This window comes from Penicillium samsonianum (genome assembly GCF_028829775.1).
Source record: "Penicillium samsonianum strain IBT 33392 chromosome Unknown utg000002l_segment0_segment0, whole genome shotgun sequence".
Lineage (NCBI taxonomy): Eukaryota > Fungi > Ascomycota > Eurotiomycetes > Eurotiales > Aspergillaceae > Penicillium > Penicillium samsonianum.
This window is the reverse complement of record NW_026643260.1, coordinates 2835005-2849202: the sequence shown is the minus strand read 5'-3', so window position 1 is coordinate 2849202 and position 14198 is coordinate 2835005. Positions and strand designations below refer to the sequence as shown.

General features: G+C 51.5%; 8 protein-coding genes across 8 annotated transcripts; 4 read left to right on the top strand and 4 right to left on the bottom strand.

Moving 5' to 3' along the window:
- Nucleotides 1–485: 485 nt before the first annotated feature.
- N7471_002937 (kinetochore-associated Ndc80 complex subunit NDC80) lies at nt 486–2996 on the bottom strand. Its single transcript, XM_057275657.1, has 2 exons — nt 2802–2996; nt 486–2745 (listed from the first exon to the last, which is right to left on the bottom strand). Exons 1-2 carry the CDS (start codon nt 2844–2846, stop codon nt 589–591), a joined length of 2202 nt encoding a protein of 733 aa, XP_057140295.1. The 5' UTR covers nt 2847–2996; the 3' UTR covers nt 486–588.
- A 240-nt stretch (nt 2997–3236) lies between these two features.
- On the top strand, nt 3237–4577 carry pex14 (putative peroxisomal membrane anchor protein (Pex14); the record flags this gene model as incomplete). Its single annotated transcript, XM_057275656.1, has 5 exons — nt 3237–3269; nt 3342–3348; nt 3403–3655; nt 3709–3793; nt 3846–4577. 5 exons carry the CDS (start codon nt 3237–3239, stop codon nt 4575–4577), a joined length of 1110 nt encoding a protein of 369 aa, XP_057140294.1.
- A 314-nt stretch (nt 4578–4891) lies between these two features.
- On the top strand, nt 4892–6147 carry N7471_002935 (uncharacterized protein). The gene is made up of 3 exons (XM_057275655.1): nt 4892–5286; nt 5337–5632; nt 5686–6147. Exons 1-3 carry the CDS (start codon nt 4898–4900, stop codon nt 6117–6119), a joined length of 1119 nt encoding a protein of 372 aa, XP_057140293.1. The 5' UTR covers nt 4892–4897; the 3' UTR covers nt 6120–6147.
- Nucleotides 6148–6349: 202 nt separating this feature from the next.
- Nucleotides 6350–7564, top strand: N7471_002934 (DUF453 domain protein; the record flags this gene model as incomplete). Its single annotated transcript, XM_057275654.1, has 1 exon — nt 6350–7564. The coding sequence occupies one exon, from the start codon at nt 6350–6352 to the stop codon at nt 7562–7564; it is 1215 nt and encodes a 404-aa protein (XP_057140292.1).
- Nucleotides 7565–7665: 101 nt separating this feature from the next.
- N7471_002933 (uncharacterized protein) lies at nt 7666–8298 on the bottom strand (the record flags this gene model as incomplete). The annotated part of the gene is made up of 2 exons (XM_057275653.1): nt 7666–7788; nt 7813–8298. The coding sequence occupies 2 exons, from the start codon at nt 8296–8298 to the stop codon at nt 7666–7668; spliced, it is 609 nt and encodes a 202-aa protein (XP_057140291.1).
- A 739-nt stretch (nt 8299–9037) lies between these two features.
- On the bottom strand, nt 9038–11567 carry N7471_002932 (uncharacterized protein; the record flags this gene model as incomplete). The annotated part of the gene is made up of 4 exons (XM_057275652.1): nt 9038–10319; nt 10492–10551; nt 10599–11503; nt 11556–11567. The coding sequence occupies 4 exons, from the start codon at nt 11565–11567 to the stop codon at nt 9038–9040; spliced, it is 2259 nt and encodes a 752-aa protein (XP_057140290.1).
- A 164-nt stretch (nt 11568–11731) lies between these two features.
- On the bottom strand, nt 11732–12933 carry N7471_002931 (seipin; the record flags this gene model as incomplete). The annotated part of the gene is made up of 4 exons (XM_057275651.1): nt 11732–12086; nt 12139–12591; nt 12639–12823; nt 12871–12933. The coding sequence occupies 4 exons, from the start codon at nt 12931–12933 to the stop codon at nt 11732–11734; spliced, it is 1056 nt and encodes a 351-aa protein (XP_057140289.1).
- Nucleotides 12934–13186: 253 nt separating this feature from the next.
- Nucleotides 13187–13816, top strand: N7471_002930 (uncharacterized protein; the record flags this gene model as incomplete). Its single annotated transcript, XM_057275650.1, is given in 2 exon segments — nt 13187–13207; nt 13226–13816. 2 exon segments carry the CDS (start codon nt 13187–13189, stop codon nt 13814–13816), a joined length of 612 nt encoding a protein of 203 aa, XP_057140288.1.
- Nucleotides 13817–14198: the final 382 nt, after the last annotated feature.

Genomic DNA, 14198 nt, shown 5'->3' with positions numbered 1-14198 from the left:
TGGCTGCAGCGTATATATATCTTAATATCCATGACAAACCAGATATTTCAAAATTTCAAGCTCATTCGCGTTTGGCATGTTTTGTACTGTAGCATCAGATCAAACGTAGTATCTGTTTCGTTTAACTGAGAGGATTTAATCGCATCAAGTGTCAGCTCGCTTGATTTCCCTGAATAATATCCAGCCTTGTAAGTACATGCTTAAGGTAGAAAGCCGACTGCAACAGTGGACTAACCCTGGCGAAGATCGGGTATGATACACGTCGGAGCTGCTTTGTGACTTTGTTAATAATGATTTTGCTGAACAAGGTATATCTTCCAACCAAAGGGAAGATCCAGCCAATAAGCCATCTACACATATAGAGATGAGACATAACAAGCCAATAAGTCGAGCCCTGGATGTAGATTATTGCTCGAAAGGGTAGCTTGGAATTCACCAGTCCTCCATTTACAAAAAAAAGGCAATATTAAAACAATATATTCATTGCGCGTTCTTCTCGCCAAAAGCCTGCACTGATCCGGGGGTATTGTACATGAAACCAACACAATTAAATTGAACACCAAATCGTCAAATCGTGACAAAGTAACTTCAAAGCTCCTCTTCGAGAACTTCTTCGCCTCCAAGCTCTTGTTCCACTTCGTCGACGACGAAGCTCTCGTAGTCCTCAAGACCCTTTTGAACATGTACTTTGAAGCGAATCACGTCGTTGAGCATTGTTTCGACGTTAGTGTGCAACTCCTCTCGGAGAGAATTTGCCCGAAGCGTCAGTTGTTCGTATTCGATATTGGTGTTCATCTCGCGCTGCTCCATCAACTGTACACTGTCACTGAGCGTAGCGCGCATCTTCGCCAACTCCTTCTCCATCTTCTCAATTTGGGCATCGGAGGCAAGCTTCTGAGTAGTCGTGATTTCCTTTGTTCGTTCAAACTCTTCCTCTGCTGCCCGACGTCGATGTTCCAGGGCCTCAACCTCGCTTCGTTTCTCATCCATTGCCTCTTTGATGTTGTCGAGTAGATTGCGACGGTCAAGGTCGTCATCGATCCCTTGCTTCCGTCGTTCATTGATCTCTTTCCGGAGTGATTGCAGGCTGTTTCGGACAGAGCCCCGTAGATCCAAACTGAGCAAATGCGCCGGGTGATAGCCAGTGAAAGGCTCCGCCAATAGGCGATCCCCCTCGGGAGAAATTCGGTTGGGAGGGCCACCAATCTGGCTCGCGGAGAAATTGCTCTCATTAATATTCAGACTAAGCTCATAATCTTGGCCCTTGGCATTTTCAGCAGCCGCGGGAATCAAGCTAGTTTGGTAGCCAAGAGTATTGTAAGCTTTCACGATCTGTTCCAGATCTTCCAGTTTCTGGCTGGCTTCCGCTTCCTTCTCCATGACACGGGCATGGGCCTCTTCTAGGCGAGCCACGGTATCTTCGAGATTCTTCTGCAAACGTTCTCGCTCCGAGTTCATGCGGTCGATATCCTGAATAGTGATGCCTTGGCGATCAACACTTGCCTGGAGATCGGAACGCTCAGCTTCAGTGGCCTGGAGATCGGTATCAGTTTTTTGGATCTCCGCATCGAGGAATTTGATGCGAGTCTCGTATTTCTCAATTTTGCCTTTGACGTTCTGGTTATAATCCTCAAATTTCCTCTTGTCATCCTCCAAGATGCGGAAGTGTTTATCCAACTTGGCGATGTCGGGAGCACTCTTCTCCACTTCTTCGATTTGGTCGCGAAGAGCCCGGTTCTCCACCTCTAGGGCCTCCATTTCCTGCACGTAGCGCTCATTGCCGTGAGCGAATTCTCGCGACATGCTTTCAACGTGCGGAACCAACCGCTTCTCCGCGGTGTCATCATCCTCGTCTTCACCACCCTGCAGCCAATCGTGGTAGGCTTGCGTGAGGAAGCGGAAAATAATGCGATCACCGCTGACATCGACACCCGCTTCGGCGCAGGCATCATCATACTCGCCGGACTGATAGCGATCCATCATCTGTGCCAATTGCATCAACCAATGTAGCATTCCGAGGAAGGTCGACCAGTTCTGGCCACCAACGGCTGCGATTTGTGACTTCGTAATGCCTTTCTCATACGGGTATCTTAGCTGTTTCAGAATTGGCGGTACTTCGGAGTCCATCGCTTTTTGGAACTTGTATCCCGGATCGATCCGATGATATAGCCACTGGAAGATAAAGTTGAAATCCTTTTGGGTCGGCGAGCGAAGAGTGTTCTGCCCCAAGGAATGTTTCATTTCCAACTCGAACCCATGAATAGTCAAATACTCCAACAGTTCCTGGCCAATTCGTGCCTGGAAAGATCGGTCTCTGAGAGGGCGCGGGTCTCTGGGAACACCAGCTACGGTGGGAACTTGAGTGAAGAACGATTGATGTCCCATCGGCCCTCCTCCCGTAGATGGTCGCGAAAACACACTGCTTCTGCGCTGTGGGTTTTGAGGAGGCGCAGGATTTGAGGAAATGGACCCTGGCGCGTAGCTCTGCCGACTGGCACTGGCTCCAGTAAACATGTTACTCGACACTGATCGGCGAACAGACGAAAGGCCGGCATCAGCGCCATATGGTCCACCAATTGACATGCGCGTAAAATTGGGCTGCTGCGGGCGACCAGTAGAGCCCATCAAGGAAGTTCGGTGGTTCTGAGAGCTGAACGGGGGGTTTTGGAAACCGATAGAGCTTGCGCGCTTCAGTGCCGACTGCGGTTGGGGGATGGCGGAGAAATTCTGCACACTCCCGAGAGTCTTGATCGCAACATAAATTAGCCCCAAGTCTTGCGCTGGATAGGAGGGATCTATACTTCTCGGGGGCGCTTAATACTGAAAAGCCCAGTATCTTGCGACATGGTGATAATTAAGCCGCGAAGGCGGCAATAGACAAGGCGATTCTTTTCGCAACTGAGGTTTGAATATGGTTGTGTATTGACAAATATTCAACGTCCAAGTGGGTTGCACCACAAAATCCGAGAGGAGGGGTTTGATCTGTTGTTTGGCAGGCATGAGGCGGGATTTGGGCCAGCGATGTAAACAAATGCGTGCCACTTTCAAATGAGGTAGGCGGTGTGTGGCCAAAGGAAAAACAGTTTGGCCGATAATCACGAGACTCCCGGTCTGGGGAAAGTCTTGGCGTTGGCGCCAGTTCCGAGGTCCAAATGGCGATTGCCGATGTGAGCGTCGCATCTCTCTCCCCTTAATTCATCTCTCCTGCACTTCACTGGTAGTCGATATCAATCATAATGGCTCCACGCGAGGAGCTGATTGCCTCAGCTGTAAGTTGTCTATTGCCATACTGTCTCCTATCATCCGCTTTCGGGGCTACCGCTAACTCATGTGTCCGCTAGATTACCTGTATGGACTACGAGGCACACAACTTGATGTGTGATGATCGCTGACTTTATCTAGTCCTCCAGGACCCATCGGTTGCATCTTCGCCCATTGAAAAGAGGGTCTCATTTCTTCAATCTAAGAACTTGACTCAAGAGGAAGTGGACATTGCCTTATCGCGAGTGGGCGAAGACCCATCTGCCGCGGCCGCAGCTACAACTTCGGCATCCCCGGCGCCTAGCTACTCTTCACAGCCAGTTCCTTACCGGCAACCACAGCCGCCTCAAGGATATGGCTATCCTCCATATAATCAATGGCAGCCGCCTCCTGAGTACGTTTAACTATCGATCGTCGCATGGTGCTTGAGACTAATCACACGAAAAGGCCACCCAAGAGAGATTGGCGTGACTGGTTTATTATGGCAACGGTAGTGGGTGGAGTTGGTTATGGATTGTATACCGTCACAAAGGTATCCAGTGGTCCCCTTTCTCAAAACTAATGGCGCTGATAAATCCATCCAGCGTTATATCGCACCTTTAATCGCCCCACCGACCCCTCCCCAGCTGGAGCAAGATAAAGAAAACATTGATGAGCAGTTCTCACGTGCATTTACTCTGATCGAACAACTATCGACCGACACTGCTGCATTGAAGACCGCCGAGGAAGCCCGTACCGAGCGCTTGGATGGGGCTCTCAAGGACGTGGAGAATCTTGTTGCTGATCTCAAGAACTCATCCCGCCGAAGAGACGATGAGACTCGTCGCATTAGCGACGAGGTGAAGTCATTGAAGGATGCCATTCCCAAGGCCCTTGAAGGTGCCCGGGAGGGCAATGAGAACAGACTGAAGGAGCTCGGAACCGAGCTCAAGAGCTTGAAGACCTTGCTGGGCAACCGACTTGGTGGTAGCGGCGCTACCCCTGTTGCTGGCAGGACCGTTGGATCTACTCCCATCCCCAGTATTCCTCGCCCGGCACCGGAAGAGACCCCCGCCACTCCCGCTCCTCCTGCCGCCACCAACACCTTGGCTGCTACTGTGACTCCAGCTGAACAGGAGCCGACGCAGGCCGCTACCCCAGCGAGCACAAACCAGAGCCCCAACCCCCTCTCGCAGCTTGGTCGGTCTGCCTCCATCCCGGCATGGCAAATGGCTGCAGCCAACCGGTCTAAGGCCAGTTCGCAGTCGAGTTCACCTGCCACCCCTGCTGAAACCACCGCTAGCCCGAGCCTGGAGCAGAGTGCTCCTCCCAGCTAAAGTTGAACTAGGTTTACTGAATTATTGAATATTGTATACCTCTTCGCCTAAATGTATTTATCACAATGAAGATTTTTCCTTGGATGAAATAAGTACTCCGTAATATAAAGCCTTTACTTCTGTATAAATTGATAGTCGAGATTAACAAAATTGAGATGAAGAATGCGTTAGAATCGTTGGAATAAAAAACCTGGGGACGATCTTGGGAATCAGATGGCCGAACCGATAAGCCGACCTGACCTGTCTTTCCTTATCATCCCCCAGAAGACAAACTCCTCCAGACTTTCCAGAACCTTTCAACTACGAAGGAATCAGCAAAAATGACTTCACCAACTCGCTCGTCGCATCGAGCGGTCTCTCCCTCTGCGCCAAGTTCAAGCCGCCATCACCGCAGCCGCCGCAGCCATTCCCACCGCCACCGGCCCCGAGAGAGCTCGCGCTCGCGCTCTCCGCACCGATCAGACAGACACAGATCAGACCGTCACCACCGCCGTGGCGAAGACAAAGACGGGCACCACGAGCGACGACACAGAGATGCTCCAGCGAAACCGGTCGTGCTCCCTTATCAAGCGCGCGAGCTATCAGGGCGCGACCTGAAGGTTTACGAGCCCATGTTTGGGATGTACTTAGATATCCAAAAAGGAAAATATATCGAAGACTTGAGTGAAGATGAGGTGAAAGGGCGATGGAAGAGCTTTACGCAAAAATGGTAAGCATGAGGGTGTTCTTTGCTTGGCGCGATATTTACTGACATCGCAGGAACCGCGGAGAGCTTGCAGAGGGATGGTATGATCCCGTTACACTCGACAAGGCACGCCAGAATGCAGAAGAAGAACCGGCAGCTGGCCCGAGAGGCAGACGCGAATCGCCTGATTATACGCAGCGCGAGCGAGCGACCGGTGAAGCCCTACAGGATCCGCCAGTAGGCGATGACGATGATGACGAGGATGAGGATGACGAGTACGGGCCTAGTCTGCCACAAGCTGGCTCAGGGAGAGGCGGCCCACAAGCGGGCCCTGCCATTCCAACTATGCAAGATCTCGAGCTCAAAAGAGGTACGCTTTTCTACTTCCCCCCAAATATGACCAGAGCGCTGACTTCCCTCCAGAATCTGCTTTTGAGGATGCCGTCGCTGCCCGCAGTGAATCACGCGATCAGCACCGCGCTGAAATTCGTTCACATAAATCCGAAATGCGCCATCTCCAAGAAGAGATTGCGCCGCGGGCTGAGCCAGGTACACGGGAGAGACAGCTCGAGAAGCGGCGAGAAGCTGCTTCGAGCAACCGTGCATTTGCGGACGCGCGCGGTGGTTCACCCGAGGCAGCTCGTGATGAAGATTTAATGGGCGGGGGCAATGAGTTTTCTGCCTTGAAACAGGAGAAGGAGAAAGACCAGCGTAAAAAGAACGACCGTGAGATCCGGAGAGAGGAGATCCTTCGTGCGCGTACAGCGGAGCGAGAAGAACGTGCGCAGGCGTATCGACAGAAGGAGCAAGAGACTATGGGCTTCTTGCAAGCTCTGGCGAAGCAGCGATTTGGCTGAAAATTAAAAAGGGCGTGTCGTGTTCACGCGCCCTCACCCTTCTGAATATCCTGTATTCTTCACTCTCAGATTCATAAAGCAATAATATAAATATGATCTACACCACATACTCTCCCAGTCGGCCCATCCGCTCCAACGGAACGGTCCGACACCGCCATCGGAGTGACTCCGAGGTATTTAGACCATGTACGATCTCCGTTAAACAATGTCCAGGTTACTATAAACCCAGCATGTTCAAACAATTATATCGCCTACCATGCCGGTCAAACTTGATACAATTGGCACCCGGTAGCCGGCGATATCTCCAGACCAAAAAGCAACACTCCCTACCAGCAGCATACTACCGCGGCGGCACCTCACGTGCGGTCTTCTTCAAGCAGGAAGACCTGCCCCCAAACAGAAAAGACTGGGCCCCCATATTCCGCAGTGTAATCGGCAGTCCAGATCCCTATGGCCGACAACTAGACGGATTAGGGGGTGGGATATCCAGCCTCTCGAAGGTCTGCGTAGTCGGCGCATCGACACACGACGAAGCCGACGTTGATTACACCTTCATCTCGCTCGGCATCAAGAACACCGACGTCGACTATTCCAGTAATTGCGGGAACATGAGCTCCGCCGTCGGCCCCTTCGCCGTCGATGCACACGTGTTCCCATTACAGGATCCCAGCCCGGATTCAGCCTCGGTACGCATCCACAACACCAACACCGGCAAGATCATCCATTCGTCCTTCCCCGTTGTCGACGGTGAAGCTGCTGCCAGCGGTGACTTCGCTATAGACGGTGTCGCTGGTACAGCGGCCCGCGTCCAGCTCGACTTTATCAACCCCGCCGGCTCGGTCACGGGGAAACTCTTGCCTACCGGCAATGTCGTCGACACCTTTGACGGAATCAGGGCTACGTGCATCGATGTCGGAAACCCGTGTGTCTTTGTGCAGGCGCTTGATCTCGCCGTGAGTGGGAATTTGACTCCTGATGAGATCACTGCTCATCCGGATTTGCTGCCGCGGTTGGACTCTATTCGTCGGCAGGCGGGCGTTAAGATGGGTATTGCGGATGAGACTGGGGCGGTTCCCGGGAGTGTGCCTAAGATCTGTGTTGTGGCTGCCCCTTCTACTACCGATTCTAGAGATATCGAGCAGAGGCAGACGTCTACTGATGTTGATCTTCTGGCTCGTGCCCTTTCTGTTGGACAGCCGCATAGGGCGGTCCCGATTACTGTCGCTTTGGCTCTTGCTGCTGCTGCTCGTGTGCCGCAGAGTACAGTGGCAGGCGTTGTGGATAAGGACCCTGTTGATAGTGCTGGTATTACTATCGGTCATGCTAGTGGGAATTTGCTGGTTGGTGCCAATTTCGATGTAGATGGAGCATTGACTTCTGCCACGGTCTTTCGTACAGCGCGTCGTTTGTTTGAGGGGCGCATTTACTGGAAGAATGATAATTGAGCCAGCGAATGGTGTTTGATGTACGTAAACGGCGGACCTATGAAGTATTCATTCACCTTGTAATACTTCAACAAAGTGGACCACGCGGATCTGGCAAGCTGTCACTTTCCGACTATTGCTGATAGTCCCATATCATTGCCTGCCACTGCCTGTTCTTCCTTTCCCTCTGCCTTTCCCTCCACTTTTCCCTCCACTGTGCCCTCCACCGCTGTGCCCTCCACCCGCTAGTTTCAGAAATGGATTAGTACATCACCCCAATATCCATGGATGCTTTGCTGGGTTCGCTTACCTTTCAGACACTCTTCGGCTTCCGAGCAAAGTTTCGTGAATTCCTCTTGGTTGGCGAAATAAGCCTTCTTCGCCTTTTCTTCGTATTTCTTCTTGAATTCCATTGCTTCCTTCTGTCCGCAGGTTTTGGCTTTCTGTGGATCGCAGGCAGTGGATTTACACTTCTTGCGCATTTCGTCCATCTTCTTCATATCATCCTCCTCCACTCCGGCTTTCTCTAGGTGTTGGTTGATCGCTGATTGGTGGGGTGCAAAACATTTAAAAAGGACATCACCCTTTGGGTCCCTCTTGCAGGCGTTCTTATATGCATCTTCAAGTTTCAAGCACCCATGTCCCATGGCCCCTCCAATACCTTTAGTCATTTCCCCTCCAACAGCTCCAAGCACATCACCGCCCCGGGCAAGTGAAAGAAAAGAGAGCAGAACGAATGGGGTGTAGAATTTCATGGTTATCGGTAGAGTAGTTTGTTTCAAATGCCCTAGAAGGAGAAAATAAATCGACAGTTTACCAGAGCTGTAGGAAAACTTATTCTGGTATTTATATTCGAGGTTTACACATACACAACGGACATGACGTGCATAGAATATTTGGTCTACATAATGATCAACTTAGCAACTTGTTCTGCAAGCTGAAATACCCACTCGCAAGCATATATTGACCTTTGAAGGGGAAGGATCGCCAGCATGACAAATGTGATGGCAAGATCAATTGCTACAATGAGATCGGCACTGATTTTATGTCCAAGCAGCACTAGGGTAGCAAAGTTTAGTAGGAGGTAGAAACTAGAACAAATAGTTAGTAGATCATTTCTGTAGATCCGGTCGATCGTTACTGTAGACGACTATCTGGCCTGTAAGTTGGCAAGGGGAGTCCGAAGTTTGTAGTACTTTTTCCTTTCAAGATCCAGCAGTATTGCCCTTCGTGGCATGGCAGACCAGGACAAGGAATTATCCTAGGCATATCCAAACAGAAGGATGCTCTTTTGTACACGTGGCATATTCCATATGTAAATAAAATTGAGTATAACGAGAAGACTACATATGTATATAGATGACTGGGTAGAACAAACGTGAAGAGACGAGAAAATACCTGATTACATGAGATATTGAAATCAAAACTTTTATTCTTGTACATCACAAGTGGTATAGTAATCTACATCATCGTCTATTCTAACCCTAGCTCTAACTAAGCATGCCTGCCGAGATCGATATCAGCAACCAGTTTCATATCATCAGTACCAGCCCCGTCACCCAGGCCAAAGAACGGCTTGACAGCAACATCAACCACCTCCTCAAACAAGCGCCCAACAACAGCCTCCTTCAGAGCCTCGCCAGTCTGCCCAAAGTCCGGGTACGCGTTGAGCTCCAGCAGCCACACACCCCCAGTAGCATCAACGAGGAAATCAACACCAAACAGCTCAAACGCATTAGGCAGAGTCTGGAAATGAACCATCATACCCCGGGCCGCAGCCTCAAACACCTCACCCGTCACCGCGCAGATCTGCTCAAAGATCTTCTCCTTCCAGTCTGCACTGAGACCGGGGACGTGATGGTCGAGGTCCCAGAAGCGGCGCACACTCCCTTCGTTCGAGCTGCCGCCTTCCTGGAAACAGGTGTTGGTCAGATGGCGCGCGAGGTCGGCGACATCGTTTTCTTCTTCGTGCGGGGCGCAGTAGGACTTAGCAGCGAAGAGCGCGAGCATCTCCTTGAAGACGTAAACCTTGAGTGAGCCCGAGGCGAGGACGTATGTGCGGATGTGGAATTTTCGGTTCGAGGACGATGGGAGGAGGAGGGGAGGGTCGATGTAGGGCTGTGCGAGGAAGTGACGGAGCTGCGAAGTAACGATGCCTGTGTCCAGGGCGGCACTGACGTCGGCTTCCGCGTCGTCGGCATTTGTCTCGGATCCGCTCTCGTCATCCGAGTCTTCTTCCCACTCCTCGAAGATCTCGCGTAGCTGGTCTTCGCTGTTGAAGATGCGGATTCCCTGGCCTCGATCGCTCATGCCGGGCTTGAGGATCCACCATTCCTTTTCGGAGTCGGGTCGCTCTTCGTTCTTGGCTAAGCTGTCGTTCAGTTCGTATGCTTCTAGCAGGGCGTCATCGAGGAATTCGGCATAGTCGAGTTCGAAGTCGAAGGCGGGCTTGAAGTGGTGTCGTAGGACGCTATCTGGGTGTTTTGAGATCCAATTGGCCACTGTGTTTGAGAGATAGTGCTTGCGAATCAAAGCTTTCCGGATGATGTATGCGCTCGAAAGAGACGTCGAGGGCCTGGACATGATATGCTCGAAGTCGAGGCGCTCATATTCGCGGTACTGGAAAAGCGGCGCAGAAGAGTCCGGTAGTTCGGACACAGAAGATACACGCTTGGAGGCACTTCCCAGGCGACGGGTCAATGCACGGTCAACCATTTCTTGCACGTATGAATCATCGCAGTCGACGAGAGAGTACAACGAGGGCTGATTAGCCGATCTACAAAATCTCCGTCTATCAGAAAGGGCGCTAATACTTGAAGAAAAGCAGATCAAAGGGGAGGGGACATGGTATCTAACAGCTAAGCCAGATATCTAAAGTGCATGCAACATGTAGATTTCGGATAGAACCCTCCATGCCATGCCCCTATCGCATCAAAGTCTCCACTCACAGCTTAATCTCCCCCGAAATACCGGGTGCGTGCATGAAGTTGGCCTTGAGAGGCGTGACACTGTAAAAGTCAGTCGATGTTCATAAGCAAAAGGGCATTGGACAAACCTGGTCATTTGCTCCTTGACGGTCCAGCCATCATTGCCGGGCTCACTTTCCTCCACGCTTCGGTAAACGTCCTGGAAGCTCGGCGCCCACTTGAAATGCTTGTGTTGAATTCGGGGTCCACGGGATGACTTCTCGCTGTTACCGACGGTCTGGTCTGGTTTGTTTCCTGCCACCTCGCCTTCGCTGCGCAGCAGCTGTTCTTGCAAATCAGGGTCGTCTGCGGATTTGGGGTCGACAGCCTGGAAGCAACTCCCGGATGTCCACGTATTCTGCAGCATGTTGGTATATAAGACTTTGTTCTCACTAACGCCGGGTTCGAGGGGAACATTGACGCTGTAGAGGTGCACCCCGTCTGCCCAATTCGCGCAAAGATGCTCAATCAACTTGACCGAATGGCCCGCGGCCTCTGCAATAACAACAGGGTCATGATTTCGAGAGCTGAAAGCATACGACAGAGCAATTGAGCGCTTGCCGCAGCAGGCACCTTCCAATGCCGCGCCAATAGTTCCACTCGACAATGCGAAGAGTGCGGTTGTGTTGCGACCATAGTTTGGACCGGAGACAATGACATCGATAGGGCCACGTTCTTTGAAGTAGTGATATAGACCGATCTGGACACAGCTTGCGGGAGTCGAGTCGATCAGAACCCATTCGTCGCCTTCGTCGAGTTCACCATCACTGCCCCGGGGCAGATGGTGTACTGTCCCGTCTTCTTGGTGGAGCGTACCGGGCCGGAAGTAGGTAGGTTTGACGGATGCGCCTACGATGTGCGCTTTACCGATCCATGATCGCTGTTGGTGCGGGAGAATGACCGAGACCGTGTGGCCCGCGGACTGCAGCGAGTGGACGAGCGAATGCACGTACGGCGATGACTGGTTTGACGGAGGACCGTCATCGTTGGTGACCTAGACGGAGATAAGCCTCCAAATTGACACTGCAAGAACTATATCTACTTACTAGGATATGCATTTGGGGTGAAGTGGTTGAGATGTGAAGAATGGAGGGGAAGAAAGTTCCTCCCCCGCTTTGCGTTGTCGCAATCGGCCCAGATGATCCACAATGCCATTCACACAATCATAAAGACATTACAACATATAGCACCAATCAGACCAGCTAGACCAAGGAAACCAACTTCAATCTGTTTGTGTCAAATGACTCCGCCGTCTCTGTAATCCTCGAGCTTCCGCGCTTTCTAGTCCAGAGCCTGTACCAGCTTCATCGACCTCGGCTGGATAGCTAGAAAGCAACCTCCTTTCCTGCTCCTCCGGCTCCTCCTTTTTGACCTCGGAAGATTCATCAGAAGTATCCGTATCCTCGGGATCTTCTTTGATAGAGCCTTCCGGCTCCTCCTTGATCTCATTCTCAGGCAAAGTCCCCAAAACCCAAGTCATCGCCAGCCACGTCAAGCCAGCAGAGAGCATGGAGACAGACCAGAACAGAGAGCTGAAAACAACAAAAGAAGTAATCCTCCAGCGATACATAAGCCATCTATCCACCTGTTAGCCACATCTCAAACATCCCGATCTCCAAGAAGACCTACCTAAGCCCCGTAAGCCTAGCACGGAATTCCACCCGAGCGGTATAAACCTGCATCTTCGAGTCACTTTGAATTTCTAATCGCAGACTCTGTGGCAAGTTCTGCGCCCCCTTCGTAAACTCAAGCAGCTCCATCATCGGCACCTCCAGCGTCTCCGACTCCCGGCGCCAGCCAACAACATAGAGCGGCATACGCGCCGCTCTCCGGGCAACATCCACCAGCGGCGAAGCATAAGTCATGATAGCAGGCCGGCGGGCCTGCGAGATAGGGGCGTTATTCGGGCCTGGTAGGAGGGATGACGCGGGGCGAGAGGAGAAGAGGGTAAGGTCGAGCATGAAGTTGCCTGTATCGAGGTTTGAGGGCGTGCGTGGGAGCTCGAGCGTCACGGATACGTCGTAGGGCTGGAGAGCCACGAATTCAGAGTCGAAGTTTGCTGTACCCCAGGGGTTACCATTGCTATGCACAAGTTAGTTGGTGTGTGATTGTGGGGAATGGTATCGTACCCGAATTGTAGATGGACTTCGCGCTGTAGCCCGATCGTGGGGATGAACTTGAAATAGAAGACCCCATAGGCAATTGCGGAAATGCCTATTAGGAACGCTGCGGCGCCCATAAACAGCAGCGTGTTCAGATATAGCCGTAAGGCGGACTTGGATACCAGCGCGCGGAACGGCGCGAGAACCGCGTCCTGTCTTGCGTCAGCTACAGCTGAGAAACTTGCATCAATACACTCACCATGATGACTGCCCTGACAGAAGATGGGCCATATTCAGACTCTCCAAATTCCGAGTCCGCCATTGTAGGGGAGTAGTTGGCAGAAACAACCTTGGACGTTGAGGTCTCATGGGGCTTATCCTGTTATCTCCGTTATCTGCACCGAGGTCTCCGTCCTACGCCCTACAACCACACCTACATACACATAGGTATGCCTACGATAATATCTGCCAATTCCTTTCCATTTCTTTAGCACCTGATAGTTGTACAGTGATGAAAAGTCCGACGGAGTTACGTATCCACCAGTTAGTCCGTTGAGTATCCAGCCGCGTCGACCATGTCAGACAGATGCAGACCTGTCAGTCTCCACCAATAGTCACCTGTTGTTATCGATCTTGACCAAGACCAATCTATCACTGCCGCAGCCAAGTTCATTGAAAAACGCTTCGGATCACTATATATTCTCATCAACAACGCCGGCATCCATAGATCATCCGACCCAAACGCTACCCTACGCGAGAGCTACCGAGCTGTGTTTGAAACCAATGTGTTCGGCGTGGCAGTGATGACTGCTACTTTCCTACCACTACTACGAGCCTCGAAGTACCATGACCGGCGTATTGGCAACGTAACGAGCGGCCTAGATCAAATTGACATTGCCTACTCGCCTCCTTCAGAGTACAATGCTAAGATGTGGGAGCTGCCCGTCTACCGCAGTAGCAAGTCCGCGATCAATATGATTAGTGCTGTTGATGCTGTCAGTCTTGAGAAGGAGAACATCCTCACTTTTCTCGCTGCCCCATGCTTCTGTCGCACCAACTTCGGGGGTGGCCAAGGGGTCAAACCAGCAGAGGGGCTCGGCTCATTGTGCGAGCTGCTACTGAGGGTACCCCGAAAGAGCTATTTGGAAAGCTTGTGGACAAGGAGAACACGCTGGTTGAGATCGGCTGGTAGAATTGCAAGCTGACTTTTCAATGGATTGCTTGCTATCAACTATGGATTCGAATTGCTGCACATCGTGCAGTGGCAGAGGTGAGGTCATCTGGAACCCTCGTTCCTTCAAGCGCGGCGATGCATTGGTCATAATTGTATAGGTGCTCGTTTGTCGCGTCGGTGCTTGGCTGTGAGATATCCCAGTCGCCTTCACTCTCGCTGTTGCACATATTGGAGGGTGGTTTCAACAGGGTGAACTTCAACTCAATAAGTTTAGACTAGCCCCGGGCCTGTGGATGAAATCTTTTATTAACAAGCATGTGACTTGAAACACCAGTTTGCTACAAACACAAAAACCGGTCCGTAGAGTGACCTAGGTATTCCCTTAGTGGGTATATTCAGTCTAGGGCGGAATT